The sequence below is a fragment of the Miniopterus schreibersii genome (genome assembly GCF_964146895.1).
Source record: "Miniopterus schreibersii genome assembly, chromosome: 3".
NCBI classification, from domain to species: domain Eukaryota; kingdom Metazoa; phylum Chordata; class Mammalia; order Chiroptera; family Miniopteridae; genus Miniopterus; species Miniopterus schreibersii.
In genome coordinates, this window is record NC_138103.1 from 82,439,745 (window position 1) to 82,456,265 (window position 16,521).

The 16,521-nt window shown below is 40.6% G+C and overlaps 1 protein-coding gene across 1 annotated transcript; it reads right to left on the reverse strand.

Moving 5' to 3' along the window:
- Positions 1–650: 650 nt before the first annotated feature.
- On the reverse strand, positions 651–16,485 carry ATPSCKMT (ATP synthase c subunit lysine N-methyltransferase). The gene is made up of 5 exons (XM_081131925.1): positions 16,202–16,485; positions 10,639–10,928; positions 8,892–9,029; positions 7,641–7,691; positions 651–874 (listed from the first exon to the last, which is right to left on the reverse strand). Exons 1-5 carry the CDS (start codon positions 16,215–16,217, stop codon positions 704–706), a joined length of 666 nt encoding a protein of 221 aa, XP_080988051.1. The 5' UTR covers positions 16,218–16,485; the 3' UTR covers positions 651–703.
- Positions 16,486–16,521: the final 36 nt, after the last annotated feature.

Here is a 16,521-nt window from a genome sequence, read left to right on the forward strand (position 1 = left end):
TATCAATGGTAGTTGATTACGTACAACACTGTCCGTTACAGCTATAAAACACCATCAGCTGGAAGAAACCTCACAATTTCTTCAGAAATGTTAAAATATTTATACACACACATACACACACACACACACACACACACATATTCATCTTAGAGTCCATAAAATACAGTAATCCTCAAGCCTAGGAACAAAGTATTTCTAATAAATGCTATAAAATATAAATGTCTCTCTAAATCCCTTAGAAAATTAATTTTGTTGTGACCTATAGAGAAGAAAGAGATAAATCTTCAGTATGAAAAAGTTATAGGAAATTGCAAACACTAATACACACATCTTTAAAACTGTTTCTTCTCATCTGCGGCATTAAATCACATTCTCTATCATGTGAAGAGTTGTCCACATCTTTCCCACCCATCAACATCCATCACTTATGCCTATTTTCATACATCCAAGTGCATGAAAAGCTGTAAGCACATTTTTTACAATATATCATGAAAGGAGACTTTAAATCTACCTGCTGTTCTTAACTTGTTTTCTCCAAAAATTAAGGAAAATAACAGTAATTTCTCCGCCATGGCAAACAAAAATACACTCTTTGCTAAACACACAGCTACAAGTCTCCATAAAATCAAAAACCACCAACAGGACAGAAAAACACTCTCAATAACTTTTATATTCAAATGACAGACTGAAAATGCATCGACCTTCAGGGCCTCTTTTCACGCCTTCTCAAAGTGCTCACGTCATAAGCCCACACAGTGTCTATCCCCTCTCCGGTGACCTGGTCTGGGGTCCAGTGGGGGAAAGGGAACCGGCAAGCAATGACTCTAGCGTCACCCTCAAGTTCACGCTCAAGTTTCTTCTCCAACTGCAGCATCTGTGGAGAATGACAGTCACTATTTTAGTGGCGAGTCACAGAAAATGATTCTCAAATGTCCTTGTGTATTTGAGTCCCAGAAAATACCTGTGCAAAAAGTGCTAATTATAGAAAAGATCACTTACGGGCAGATATACATTATCAAACAATCCATCAATATACAGAAGTCATATTGACAATAGTTATAAGAACATCTTCTAGCATCAATGATGAAAATATGCCATTTTTAGCAGATGTATATTACAGATTTCTCATTTCTAGCTAAAATTATGATGTGGCAAGAATTAAAATGAGATGCAGATTTAAATTATTTACTTACCTAAACATTTCAATCTACTCTGTCTCAACTATTTAATATATTTTTCCACATTTTTAACATCTTACCATTGACAGTGTTTTAGAATTATAATTGGCAATTTTTTTCTTTCTCAATAGCAAAGATGCATCTTAAAATCAATAGCATCTAGATTCAATGAAATATAGAATGATAAGACTATAAAATAACACACATTCTACAGACTTGAAATATAATATTTCATACTTTTTAAAACATATATATCAATAATGTACTGATAATTGATTTCTTGATAGTCAACATAACTTATATAAACAGTAAAATCTATTATTTGTCACTTTTGTATCATTTTATTGCCAATCTACCTGTGGAGAAAGCATTTTGTTTGCTAAAAATATTGACACTATAATTACATCAGCACATTAACAACCCCTTAAAAATTATCTTCAGGTCCTAAAAACATATTACCACCTTCGCCTCCTAAGAATATTTTTTCCACTCTCTCCTTTTAATTTATTTTGAAACAATTTCAAACTTACAGAAAAGTTGCAAGACAAGTTTGTCATATTTGCTTTATCCAATTTGCTCCCTTCCCCTCTCTATGAACATATTTTCTAATTGGAGAATTGGTTGCATATAACATGCTCCTTTATTCCTTGATATTTCAGTGTTTTCTAAGGAAATATTTTCTAAGAAATAGCCCCAGCACAGTTACCACATTCAGGAAATTTAGCATTATATTCCAATAAAATAATTCCAATAGTAACATTCCTATTTTGTCAAATGTCTCCATAATAAAAGACCTTTGTAACACTTTCCCATAGTCTAGGATTCCATATTGCATTTAGCTGCAATGTTTCCTTGGTCTCTTTTAATCTGGAACAGTTCCTCCATCTTTCCTTGCCTCTCACAACAATTAACATCCCATACAATATGGGCTAGTTATTTTTCCGAACGGCCCTCACTGGGGTTCCTCTGATGTTTGCTCGTGATGACTCAGCATGTGAGTTCCTGGCAATGGCACATAAGTGAGGCTGTGAACATCTCAAGGACCCACAGTGAGACGCTCATGGGGTCCTCCTGCTTTGAGGGTGATGGTCACCACTCGGTTCACCACGTGGCTGAGGTGATATCTGGTGTCTCCATAGTGCGGTCACTATTTTTCCTTTGTAATAAATGATTTGTGGGGAAATTCCTTGAGAGGATGTACATATCCTGTTATTCATCAGGCTGTCCCCCTGCTAGATGAAGCATTCACTGGTGATTCTGGAGGGAGTCAATTTTTGCTCTAATGATTACAAAGTGTGGATTTGCTAATTCCATCATTCCTTCTAGATGAAATTCTACTATTACCAAAAAAACAAAATAAACAGCTTTCCGTTCTCTCCTTCTACCTAGCTAGCTATCATTGTAGGATGAACTCCTAGATTATTTCATTCAGTGAGTGATAATTCACCACTGTCCCACTTATTCTAAATGCTCAAATTGTCCCAGTTTGGCCCCTAGGAGCCTCTTCAAGTGGGCTTCTCTTTCCTTTGGATGTGCCCCCCATCAAATATTTTGAGCACTTCCTTATGTTCCAGCTCAACAAAATGTTCCAGGCTTTTGTATCTTCCCTTCCTCAGCCCTGAGATCAGCCATTTCTCAAACATTCCTGGTTCCTCTGAGTGGGACACGGTATTTAAAAACCAAGATCTGAGCAAAAACTACTCTTTTTACATGTACCAAAGTAAATCAAGACAGACAAATCGAGAGTATTTCTATGAAGATTTTATACCTTTAAAAAGTAGCCTGGAAAAATCCTCTACATGACCGAGGGCTACAGTGAGCCAGAATTCTGATTCTTCATTAGCATCAATACCAAGATAACAAAGAATAAATTCCATTAAGGATGAAATATTTCTATTCTTTTAACAGCCAGAAAAAGATGAGGTTTTTTTAAAAAAAAAGTTTTGTTCCTTGAGGGAAATATTAAATAAGCAAAGAATGTTTTTCCAACATATTAGGGGTTTCTTATGGTAATTTTGTTCATAAAAAGGGTAATTGTAAACATATTCATATTACAATTATTCTTTTCCCTTTTACAGTTTCTTTTATTTCCAAATGACTGTCATATGCTAAGTCAAGATAAACCTAAAAATGAAAAGGAGCTATTTCAATCATAAGAAATTAACTGACTAAATTACACATAAATATGCAACAAATCAGGGTCTTGATATCATACACAAGAGAAGCAGTGACGTGTCATGTATGTCTAATGGAATCCAAACTCATTCATACAATTATAGGTTTCAAAGTGACACGAACTCATCACATTCTAATTACATCCTCAGAACTTTAAACCTAAGTTGAAAGCAGCTCAAAGGCTTGTCAGGTAAATTAGCCATGGCCACCAGCAGCTTAGAGCCCTTCATCACGGCCTCCTCCCAAGGCGCTGGCTGCACTGGGCTTCTAGGGAGCCTCCCTTTCATCCTTCCCAGCTCCCCCTCTCCTGTCCTTTGCTGAGCATCCCCACCTGTCAGAGGCCAGGGCTCAGGCCCCAGATGGCTCTGCCCCTCTGCTGAGTGATCTCAGCCACCCCTCTGTTTCAACTCCTTCCGGGGGCTGATGCCTGAAAGCCTGATCTCCAGCCCTCTCCCCTGAGCCTCAGATCCCTCCACCCACCACCAACAACCTGGTATTCCCCACATACATCTCACACGTCACACGCCACCCGGAATTCCTGATCTTCTCCCAGCCCCTCCACTGCACCTTTCCCAGCGCACTAATGGCAACTCAAAATATTTCCAGTTGCTCAGGCTAAAAACCTGGGAGCCACCCTTCATGGCTATTTCTCTCGCCCCAGGGCAGCCTGTGATCCTTTTCAGCCCCAGACCATTCCATTCCTTCACTCCTCTGCTCAAACCCTCAAACCCACGCGGTGGCTCCTGCCTTACAAGGGCCCAGAGTTCTTCATGTCCCAGCCCTATTTTCTCTCTGACCTCACCTCTCCCCAGCTCCCCTCACTCACCCTTCCCGTTACACCCACCTCCTTGCAGCTCCTGGAACCCACCAGGCATACACACCCCAGCGCCTCCAAAGTAGCTGTTCCTGTCTGGAATGCTGTTCCCCCCTTCCTGACACAGACCCACACCTCCCTCCCCCACCTCCACAGATCCCCTTTACAGGGACACTGTCTCTGCCCCATCCCTCCCTTGCTTCAGCTTACCCCACAGCACATATCCCCTTCTCTCATTCAATATATTTTGTATAGGAATCTCATTAGTATCTGCTCTCCTCCCTAGCAAATAAGCACCTGGAACAGGTATGTTTTTCTCCTTTATTCACTAAAGTATTCCAAGTGAGCCCTGAATAAAAACTGGTCAAATGAATGAAGAAGAAATAATTCAATCATGAATGCTTTTTCTTCATCAGAACATGCTGATAACATTTTCATTCATTAATTCAAAACAGGATTCACAACTAAAATTAAATTAGTCATTCTTTGAAGTTATGAAATTTAATAGCCCACTGGGGAAACTGTACTTAATGGGTATGTTTATACCATATTTATTCATTCATTCAACAAATACGTACTTCCCGAGTGATTACTCTCTGCCGAGTGCTGCCATGCTGGAGGTCACGCAGCAAAGACAGGCCGGCCTTCGTTCTAGCACTCGTAGTACAGGGCCCACAGCAAACACTGCCAAAGCCATCACACAGGAAATGTGCTGTAACTCTTGTAAGGAGGGGGAAACAGGCACTGCACGAGTGAAAAATAGGGGGCACTGGAGCTTGTCCCATTGGGGGATCAGGGACGGTTCTCAGAGGAAAAGACATTGAAGCATGAGTAGTCAATAGGTGTTCACTGACTAGGCCCAGAGTTGGGGGACTGAAGTCAGAGAAAGGGCATGGTCCCACATACTGTGGAGCCCAGGGTGCAAGAGGAAAATGGGGGCTGGGCACAGGCAGCTCAGGGAAGCAGGAGTTGCTCCACGTCAGGCCTCAGGGCCGTGCAAAAGGTTTAAGCCTTATCTTCACTGCTTTTAAGCAGCAAGAAATCACAGAAGGGTTTTAAACAAGGATACAAATTATCTGTCCCACATTTTCAAAAGATGCTTGAGGTGGAGAGCTAGTCTTAAATATGGGTATTTATGCATGGCTGGTGTGGCTTAGTGGTTGAGCATCAACCCATGAACCAGAAGGTCACGGTCCGAGTCAGGGCGCATGCCCGGGTTGTGGGCTCACTCCTCATTTGGGGGTATGCAGGAGGCAGCTGATCAGTGATTCTCTCCCATCACTGATGTTGTTTCTATCCCTCTTTCCCTTTCCCTTCCTCTCTCTGAAATCAATTAATACACACACACACACACACACTTTTTTTTTTTAAGTGGGAATTTACAATCCTCCTACAGGATTTATCAGGTCCAATGGGATTCCTCATTCCTGTATGTCAGACACATGCCAGTGTTGAAATGTCAGGGCACTTCTAATTTCGAGCTACTACTGCAAAGAGCTATCAGGAATAATCAGTCCACTACCAGAAGCAGGGTGAGGATTTATAACACTGAGGTTTCTACTTTCGAAGTTCCCTAAGGTTCCTCCTAGCTCTCTCGTGCCATGTGTGCTTCCGCTGCCCCAGGAAACGTTTCACGCCACACTGGCTCATGGAGCCACCTAGGCATGACTGGAATACCAACCCATGCTCAGGGAAGGGAAATGCATTTTAATAGAACAGTGAATGATGAGGCCCAGGCACATAAAAGGGCTTTTCAGGACTCACCTCACTGAGGGCAGACCTGGCCCCTGGCTCCCCAGCCAGTGCTCTCCCTCCTGCTCACATCCTCCATGAAGGCGAAGCTTAGTAAGGGTAGAAAGCCAGAGCCCTCCACACCTGAAATTGGGCCTCTAGACCAACAGAAGCCACCTGGGCCCTCTGCACCTGTGATCAAGCCACCTGCGTGGAAAACTGCAAGGTGGCTGAATCCCTGCCATTCCAGGGAACGTGGGTGCTTCCCACATTTCTGCTGCTCCCCTTTTTCTTGGGAATAGTGAAATACTACAAGTTTCTTATTAAGAATTTCTTTTTTTATTTTTTGGCAATAATTGCGAAAGCATTCATCAAAATATTAGGACTCTTTTATTTCCCCTGAGTAAACAGCTACAAAAACTGACTATACTTCAAACATGGTAAGAGGGAAGTACAAGAAGTCAGAGCCCTCAGGTTACGTGGTGACAGTGACCACCAAAGGCCACTGCTGCCCCCCACTGGGACACAGCGGCTGTGGTTTCATAGTCCACATCTCAGGCCATCATCCAGCCTCTCAACACTGCCTGGAAGTCCCAATAAATATCAACTTTCTATTTTCAGAAAATATGGATTTCAAATTAAAGTTGTTTGCCCCAAAATGCTAGTTATTCTGAAGGAAAGCCCAAACAGTGTAACTAATAAATAACCATGAAATTCCATAGCACTTCTAAGGTCTTAAGTAATTTAGTTTTGTTTTTAATTGCCAAGGATCATGCCCTTCTACCTCTTTTCATTTCTATAACAAAAGTGTAGACACTCAGGTTTCAGCTAATCTTAGGTTTACAGAAAATTACAAACATATAGAATCCTGTTACTTTCAAGAATATGTAACAAAACACTTCTAAATCGACTTCTTAAAAATAAAATAGCATTGCACTGAAGGTTCAAGGGGTAAGAATAAATTTCTCAAACATTAAAACTTCCTGTACAAAAATTAAGATATGAACAAGAAAACAAAACAACAAAAAAGTACATTTCCCTTTTAAGTTGAAAACCATATCAGTTTTATAGTGGTATTTCAGGAAACATCCAATTTCACCAAGATTATTATGGCTAATTACAGGCTTTGAAAAGTGAAAAGGGATTTCTTTCCATGGTCTGTAAACCAACAATTACAACAAAAGCATCCCATTTTGGTCATCTTTCCAAAGGCTAAATTTAGGACTATTTTCAGTGCAATGCTGTGGTACTTTCACTTTTGAAAGCGGATAATCAAAGTTCAGTACAAATCAGTCATCTGAGGTCAACTGAAACTAGTCAGCGCTTGTCTGCCCTGAAAATTATCTTACTGCAAAACCAGAGGAATGATCAATTCAAAGCGAACATCCCATTAACTTTCCCAAGTGATCTCAGCTGGATGAAAGTGAGCGACCGTGAAAATCTGCAGCTACATTAGACAGCGGGAGCTCATAAAGCAGTTTTCAGACTGGAATTTTTAGGGCTTCGATAGATAATTGAGATTTTTATCTGAAGCAAAAGTTTAAAAATAAGACTGAATCTTTTATGATTAACCTTTTAAGGCCCTGAAGTATTTTGTTTAACCAATAAACTGAAATCCAGTGTCCCCTCAGAGTATCTGGGAGGCGTCATTTTGCACGTGGATGAGCAGGCCATAGAGAGGTGGCCTATAAGAGCTGGAAGGGCCTGAGAACCAGACAGGGGACAAGAGAATGCGTACTCACCATCTGAGGCACCCCAAAAATAACAACATTTGAGTACTGCGAAAAAGTAACCTAAAGGAGAGGAGGAAACAATTCATAGATTAATTTTTAAAAGTCAAACATCCAGCTTAACTTTTGTTTCAAAATGAGTATCAATTTTACATTTCATCAAATAGTAGATTTTCACAAAGAGTGGTCCCCTTTTAGATTTCACAAGGGGAAAAAATACCATGTGCACAGTTTTGTTCATTTTAGTTCAATCCATCAGTTTTCCAAATGCTTCCCCTAAGTCATCTCATCTCATCCTCACAACTGCTCCATGAAGGGCCTGCCTAAGGGTCACCTGTCAGAAATGCCAGTAACTCGTCCAACGACCAGCTGGGGGCTGAGCCATGGCCCTGGGCATCTGTGCCCCGGTCCACACTTTGCTGCTCTACACCAAAGTAGCTTTGCAAGAACTCAAGGGATCTCAGATTACCATTTTTTTTATGTTGAACCATCCTTAAAATTCTAGTCCCCTCCTCTTCTCTAAAATACTAAGTAAAAAATGCAATAAAATGGTCTTTAGTTGAAAAACTGGGAGGAAAAGTGCTTTGCCAGTCAAAATTCTTATCACCCAATAAAAGTCTTATTTACTCTACAGAGAGATCACTTATGTATATATGGCATAAAAAATGCAAGCAAAACTCAAGTGAATTTTTATAAGCTACTGATGACACCATTACAATGGAAAATCCTTATTTAAGAAAAAGCATTTTATGGAGTTTTCCTAAAGCAAAATTACTGAGCAATTTTTTGAGAGTACAAATAAATTTGGAAGTATCCTGTACTTTATGAAGACCATGGCAATCCATGACAGCACGGGTGGTGGATTCTTTTCTTTACATGTCTCTGCCTTTCTAAATGCATGCGCGAGCGCGCACGCACACACACACTCACACACAGAAAAGGCTACTATTTACCAAGAACAACATTAATAAAGTGAATGCCTACACTGTATCACAATTTATAAGATTTCCAAATGAGATAAATGTCGTTTTGTAATAAATAGAAATGAGAACTTTTTTAATTGCGCAAATTCTTGGAATTCACAGATCTATCATGTCATAAACCTTAAGCTTATACTCTAGTCAATTTGCATTTCATTATGCTAAAATATACACTTGTATTTTAATTCTTTTTCTTTTTATATATTTTTCAGTTCACAATCATACTAATTATGAGTTATAAAGTTTCGGTTGGTTTCCTAGGACTGTGGTCTGCTTTACATACCTTCCACAAATCTGAAATATAAAATTTGGCCAAGTGCTGTACCCCTTCTCGCCAGGCGCGGTACCTGGAGTACCAAACTAGCCATGGGTTTAATTCATAGCCAACAGCTGTGAATCCTTCCTTTGCAGCTGCTATCACCTGCAGAAAGAGGCCAGTATTTATTGAAGATAAAAAGAAAAACATCAACTTATCTGAGAAAATGATATGAATGCTTCCTATTTATGGTCTATAATCATAAAATGTCCAATCAAAAGGCACTCCCTTTGTTCAAGACACCATTTAAAGATAGATCTCTAAAGTTACGTAGCTTTGTGGACAAGATAATGCCAGCCAATTTTAATTCAGTTTTCACGTTTTTGTCAAAGATTCCACCTCAAGCATCAGAATAGTCAGGTTTGCTTAAGACAACTATGAAATTAATTCTGGATTGGCCAACCTCTGGGTCAGTCTGACAAAAAGTTACTGAAAACCCACAGTCCCTCTCCATCAGTGACAGCACAACAGCAGGAAAAATGAGTGTACCCGAGAGACTGTACTGTGAACTAGTTGTAATGTGCAATAAAAATAGTCTGTCAATAAAGAACCTACCATTGTTACATATTTCCTTAGTACTTAAGATTGTTCACTCAAAATTGAAAGCAGATAAAAGTAAAATAGAACAAGTCGGAATAAAGTCAACTGCAGAATGCCACCACCTACGTAAGGGGACTGGGAGAGTGGGCTGGTTCCTCTCGTGGGCTGCTCTCTGGGGTCTCTCTGCTTATCTGGTTTTGCCACCACTCTTGAAAGGAGCATTTCTGAAGGAGCTGTCCCACCTACAGTAATTTCCAGAATAACTATAGTGCCGCTGCTTGAGAAAGAACCATTTTCTGAGAAACCATAGAGATACTATTTGAATATGCAAAGCATTCATATCTGGATTTTAAAACTTCCTCCTGATTAATATATATATCTTCTGGTTTATTAAAACACAAGGCACTTTTTAATCCCTTCCTGATTATTCCAGGTCACCACGATGAAACTGCAGGGCCTAGGTGGTCAAGGGCCAGTGAAAACATCATGTCCTGCTGGTCTCCACACTAACTGTTTCCACAATACTAGCCTTGACTGCTACCACCTCATTTTTTAGCTCCTCGGTGAATAGAGGCCCAAATCCTTAGATGCCACCTTGTCCATGGAGGAACATGGTCTGGGACACCCGTTTGCCAGTCAGTGGCCTTAAGGAAGTAAAACAGCTTCCCAGTGGCGGGGAAGGTGTCAAAGTAAGTTGACGTCACTAAAAATCTGACCTTTCGAAAACGAGGGATTAATGCTGTTCCCTATTTTAACTCTATGTCACCCCACAGGAATTACACATGTGTAAGTACAGATAAATGTAGAAGCAAACATTTATGATGCGAAAATATAAACCAGTGAAACTCCATGAATTAACATGTTTCTTCCAATTATCCCACTTCTATTGGCCCGTTTCTTACCAGGCAATTTCATCATTACCAATTAATTGTTCCTTTTTACCTGACATTTCCACAGAGTACTTTCTGCTTTAAGAAAAAACTAAATCTGAGAAAATTATGTTCCAAATTCAAGCTGGAGGGTTTGATGGTTCAGCCAAACAAGCACAAAATGAAACGACCACTCTATTAAACTGTCAGGTTCTGCGAGTCTTTGCATAAACCTCATAAGAAACGTGAAAGAGAAATTTTAACAATTCTGGCACCAAACCTTAAAACGTCTTAGCATAACTCACAATCCGACCGTCGCCACTACCGATGTCCACCAGAGGTCCTCTTCTGCTTCGCAACATTGCCACAACATTTTCAATCTGCTTTGTAGTTGCAGGTACGAAAGGCAAGCAGATTTTCCGGAGGGCCGGTGTTATAAATGGAGTAGCCACGGCATACACAGCCACCAGTGTCCCACCAACAATCCCAGTAATTAAGAAGCCCCAGCTGCTCTTCTTCAAACCACTGGCTTCAAGACTTGTAGGTGGAACACATCCTGACCGACTTTCTTCTTTAAATATTTCTGGGGGTGTACCTAGATTGAGAGCAAGCAGAAAATATATAGGTAGCCCCAAATCTGAAATATAAGGTAGTATTTTTCTACAATTCTTATTGGCAAATAAACTCATGCTTTTTGAAGAAAGATAATTTAGCTGAATATAATTTAAATTACAAGTATAAGATTCCAGAATGAGTTCTAAATTCCATCAATTAAACTAAGGTGTTTTAGAGAAAATTATTTGATACTAATGAAAGACTAAATCTTTTCTTGGCAACATTTTATTTTTTGTGTCTGGAGTCATCCTTAGAAAACAATGCATTCATACCTATTCGGTATTTTATGAATTCAATATCTGTTAATACAAATGTTAACCATGAACTTTATACTTTCATGGTTCAGAACAAAGCCTCATAAACAAATAAGCATGAAAATATCTAATTATTACCCTATTTCAAAGAAGATGAAAGGATTTCACACCAAAATTGGTCAGGTACCTCTAATCCAGTTGTAAATACACAATTTGAAATAACAGAGGAGACAAGAATCAGATTTTACTAAAAATCTTAAATAAGTATGGTAATAATGAGATTTTTAAAGCAGATCTAAAAAGAACAAAATATAAAATTATCACTTCAATACTATCACTAGTATGGAATAAAGAAAATTCCAATCACTGATTACAGAGAAATGAATGGAATCTTAAATACCCTCCTCTTGAGTTTTATCCTTTAAAACACATTCTTAGTAAGATCTCAAGTTTTTTTAGATTGAAACTGATTTGAAATTAATTTTGAAACTGATTAACGATCACAGCACCACAGGTAAGAGCATAAGCCTGCCAAGGTTAGGACCCCAGCCTGGAATCTTGCTAAGGTGCGATCCTTCACCTCTCTGAACCTCGTTCTCCTCAACTGCAAAGTGGGATCTAGAGGTCATTGTGAGGATGAAATGAGTGGGTGCAGGTAAACCACTCGAAACAGTGCCTTGCATTTGAACCTGAGACAACACCATCCTGCCCAGAAGCAGTAAACCATCTAGCTGAGGAGCTAAGACCAAAGACAGGAATCCACAGGAAAGAGAGTACAAGGGGGCAGGAGGACAACAGATTCTTGTTACTCAAAAAACACTGATATTCAATTTCAGTAATTAGAAAGCCATTCAAAAGGCCCACTGGATTAGTTTCCTATTGCCACAAACATAGTGGGCTAAATCAACACACATTTATCATCATGCAGTTCTGGAAGTCAACTGTCTGAGATGGGTTTGCTTGCCTTTTCCTGCTTCTAAAGGCTGCTTACATTCCTTGGCCAGTGGCCCACATCACTCCAACATCTGCTTTCATCATGACATCTTCTCTGACCCTCCTGCCTCTCTCTTTCCTCCATAGGGACCCCTGTAATTACATCAGTCCCACCCAGATAATCTAGGATAATTTTCCCATCTCTAGGTCCTTAATTTAAGCCCATCTGCAAAAATCTCTCATGTAACATATTCACAGGTCCTGAGAATTAGGACATGGACCTCTTGCAGGGGAGGGGGTGATTATTCTACCTATCATACCTAGAAATGTGATGATCTGTTACAATTTTGGGAGGTACAAATTTGAACACATGACACACCGAAAGCTGGTTCACAGCAGTGAGACCCTGCTCCAGAGCAGCTGACCAACAGTCAGCACCTCCTTTGCAATGGAGCTTTGTTCTTCTTGATGCCTGAGGTCCCCTAAAGTGAATTTTAAAACTGGTTCATAGTAGAAACCAACTCAGAAACAAAAACAACAAAAGTCTACTGCTGGTGCTAGTGATGGAGATAAAATAAAAGTAAAGTTTAGGAAGGTGATGGTGTTTAATAGAAAGCAAGAGTTTTAAATACATTTCCAGTTATACTTTTCAGCAATGTTTGGAGGACCTTACGAGCTATAGTAGTCATGCATTTGATTATTTTTTTAATAGTAAAAGCACATCCACCATGTCTTATATAAAATTATCCCATGGACATCCCAAATGTACAGCAGAGAGGTTAAGAGGATTTGGAATCTCAGACTTAACTAGTTCTGTGACATTAGGTAAGTTGTAGTTAAGGCTGGGTTTCCTCACCTGTAGGATTTCAAAATAATACTATCACTTGACTTGGGGTGATGAACACACAATACAGGGTACAGATGATGTATTGTGGAATTGTGCACCTGAAACTTGTAAAATTTTGTTAACCAGTGTCACTCCAATAAATTCAATAAAAGGAAAAATATTTAAAATTTTAAAAATAAATAAAGAAATAATACTATCCTCACAGGGTTACTGATCAGTTAAATAAATAATGCATATAAAGCACTTAGCACAGGCTGGAAAGAGTGATGACTGTTAGCTGCTATTATTATTCTCAATACCATCATGGGAGGGGGGAGGGGAAATCAATAATTTTAACAACTTTCTTGAGATGTAACTCATATACCATACAGTTTAATGTACACAATTCAAGGTTTTTAGTATATTCATAGCTATGTCACAGTCAATTTTAGAACATTTTCAATACCTCAAGAAGAAACCCCTTAACCTTTCATTACCACCTCTCTACCCTCCCCCTCACTCCCTATCCCTAAGCAACCACTCATCTACTTTCTCTATCAAGTTCCTATTCTGGGCTTTCATAGGAGTGAAATCATACAGTATGTGGTCTTTTGTGACGGGCCCCTTTCACTTAGCATGTTTTTAAGATTCATCCACGGTGTACTGTGTATCAGCATTTTATTCCATTTTACAGACAAATAATATTCCATTGTATGGATATACCACATTTTGTTTATCCATTGGTCCATTAATGAAGAGTTTCTCTAATCGGCATACGCCAGTAGACAGTTAACTAGACAACCCAAGTTCTGCTTCACCTGTGTAGACTTGTACCCTGCAATTTAACTAGCAAAAGATATAACAAAGAGCTCCCGTCTTCAGGGCTCCTACCTAACCTGTGTGCATGATAGGTCCACTTGAGACACACACAAGGCAGGCTGTAAGAAATGCTATAAGGTGTGCAAAATGCTTTGGGAATACAGGGGGAGGTGGAACCAGGGAGATGTTGACAGAATGTGAGCAGTGCATGAGGTTGCTGGAAAGGGGGTATTAACAAAAGAAGGGAGCCTTGGAACTAAGGCATAGAAGGTGGGAAACCATTTGCTGAGCAGAGTGGCAGACAGCACAGGAAGGCAAATGTGAGACCTTGATGGCAGGCTAAATGTGTATTTTATTCTTATGCACTGGGATGAAACTTTTTGAGCAAAGTCATTACAATATCTGTAATTTAAGAAAGGAAACACAGGCAGCGGTGTCTCCCTTGATGAAATCACTGAATTTCCTGTCACAGGTTTTTACACCTGCAAGACTATTAACTTCACAAAAATTTGTATGAGCTTTTGAAGTTACTATGTAAACCCAATATATGACTATACTGTTACCTCCATTCGATGAAAAATGTTTTGACTTTTATCAGTGAAAAACAGTCCCTGAAGATTCAAAACTAAAATCAAAACTGTCTCTTAAAATTTCTAGTCCTTTCAATGGAACACATTTAGAGTCACAAGACTGTTTACTAAGATATAAATAAATGACAAAGACTTCTGTCAACTGTGCTGTTTGGAACACTGAGCCATTCCATTGGGTAAGAGCTGTGGTGGCCACTGGCTGTTTTTGTTGAGCACTTAAGAGGGAGTCAGTCCTTGAAAAGAAAGAACCCAAAGAGATGAACTTCTGTTGTCCCCTGCCTAGTTACTGACTTCTGACAATGACTGAAAACTCAATTTTCAGGGACAGAGCTGGGTCACCTAAAGATAGAGGCAGTGACTGAGAGGCACACAAAAAAGTAGACAGGGTTCTCATCCAAGTTCAAGCAAAAGGAAAAAGGCCAGAAAGAAAAAACAGGCCTGTTTGGAATTGTGGCGTGACACCTGAGTTTAAACTGAGGTTTATATTTTAATGTCACAGTATTTAAGGGCTACTGTGTACCTGCATTTACATACCAGCTGAAAAACTGCAGCATATTTTTATGTCCCTTTAACATATTTTTTGGTCCCTTAAGAAGCCTTTCTTATACTGGCCTAATGTCGTTTGTGTCCTTTTGATATACAGCACCTAATGATACTACGAAAAACCTTTGTTCCCCCAATGTTTTGACAGGAAATAAAAATAAACTGCATGAAGAATAGTAGACATTTCCTACACTTCACAACAATCTAATGAGCCACAGATACTGCAGAATTCACCATTTCAAATGAGAAAATGCTGACTTGGCCAAGTTAAAGTGAATGGAGTCCTGACTGCAAAATCTACAATGTCCCTGGGTCATCGCTCTGTCTTGAGAATAAGTGGGCCAAGCATTAGGAGAGATTAAATGGTCACCAACCCTCCAGTGACAAAGCCAGCTCTTGACTTTCAGGCCAGGGTTAACCATGTTATAACGCATGCATTCATTTCAATATTTGAGTACCTAATAAAGACTACGAAATAATACAACAGGGGTAAGCCCATGTTCTTTGGCAGCTGGGGTAGAGGGAGGCTGGAAACCCGTAACAAATACATAGCCCATAAAATACTTGGTCATGACCAGTGCTCTGAAGAAGGGATTTAGAGAACCAGGTAGTAGTTAGTTAGTTAGGGTTGCCAGGAGAGAGCTTTCCGAGGCAGCACAACGCAGGGCTTCAGAGGGGCACCCTTGGCGCAAGGCTATGCAATTCTGCTCTTTACTAGCTAGTTCTATAACGCTGGGCAACTTACTAAGCCATGTGCGCAAACTGGGCATTTCTTGAACAAACACTTAAACAGAACTGGCTAAGAGCCAGGCACTGCTCTCCCTGAATCTGAACAGTAGCTGTGTAAGGCAGATACTACATTACTGCCGTTTTTGCAGACAAGGAAACCGAGGTACAGAGGATTAAAGTCACTGTCCGAAGGACACAGCCAGTGACACGGCAGAGCCGTGATTCCCACCCAGGCAGTGACTCCAGTACCCATGTCACATTAAGGGCGTGCAAAGAACTGCGTACTTATTCGCCCGAAGGGCTTAGAACGCTTCCCGGCAGCTAGATGCCGTTACCAGCACACGCGCCCGCGGCCCGCTCCGGCGGCCCGCGACAGGGCACCCGGGCGAGCCCTGTGCACCCAGCGCCCGGCAGCTGTTGAACGGCGCCAGCGGCTCCCACTCCCGCCCGCCCCCACACGGACAGGCTGCGGGGAGGAGACCCGGCCGACCGAGGGGCCCACGGCGCGCCTGCTCCCAGGCCAGCACCCGAGGAGCCCGCCTCGCCGGGCCACCCTCACCTCCTCCTCCTTCCATCGCGAGACTTCAGGCAGTGGAAAATAAAACCCGGAAGTGGATTCTACCATCTTCTTGGAGTCGGGGTAGGAAGGAGGGACAAAAAACTCCGAGTTCCTAGTTGGGATCCTATCCAGAAACACGATATTGTATAACTTCACGAAATGACTAAATTCTCTCTATTCTTGGCTTGTGGGTTCTAAAGTTTCCGTCTGTGACTCCGAAGCCCCCCACACACAGCTCCCTAGATGATAGAAGTTTCCGAAGACCGCCGATTCCAGAAAGTACTGTCGGCGTTAAACTAGTCTCAAGTGAAAAATAAGTC

Excerpts from the sequence above, each read along its gene's own strand:
- ATPSCKMT (XM_081131925.1), bottom strand. Across the intron at positions 9,030-10,638 it reads GTAGTGGCGACGGTCGGATT|GTGATAGCAGCTGCAAAGGA; the intron begins GTGAGTTATGCT and ends CTCTTTCTGCAG. Across the intron at positions 7,692-8,891 it reads ATATTTCAGATTTGTGGAAG|GTTACTTTTTCGCAGTACTC; the intron begins GTATGTAAAGCA and ends CCTCTCCTTTAG.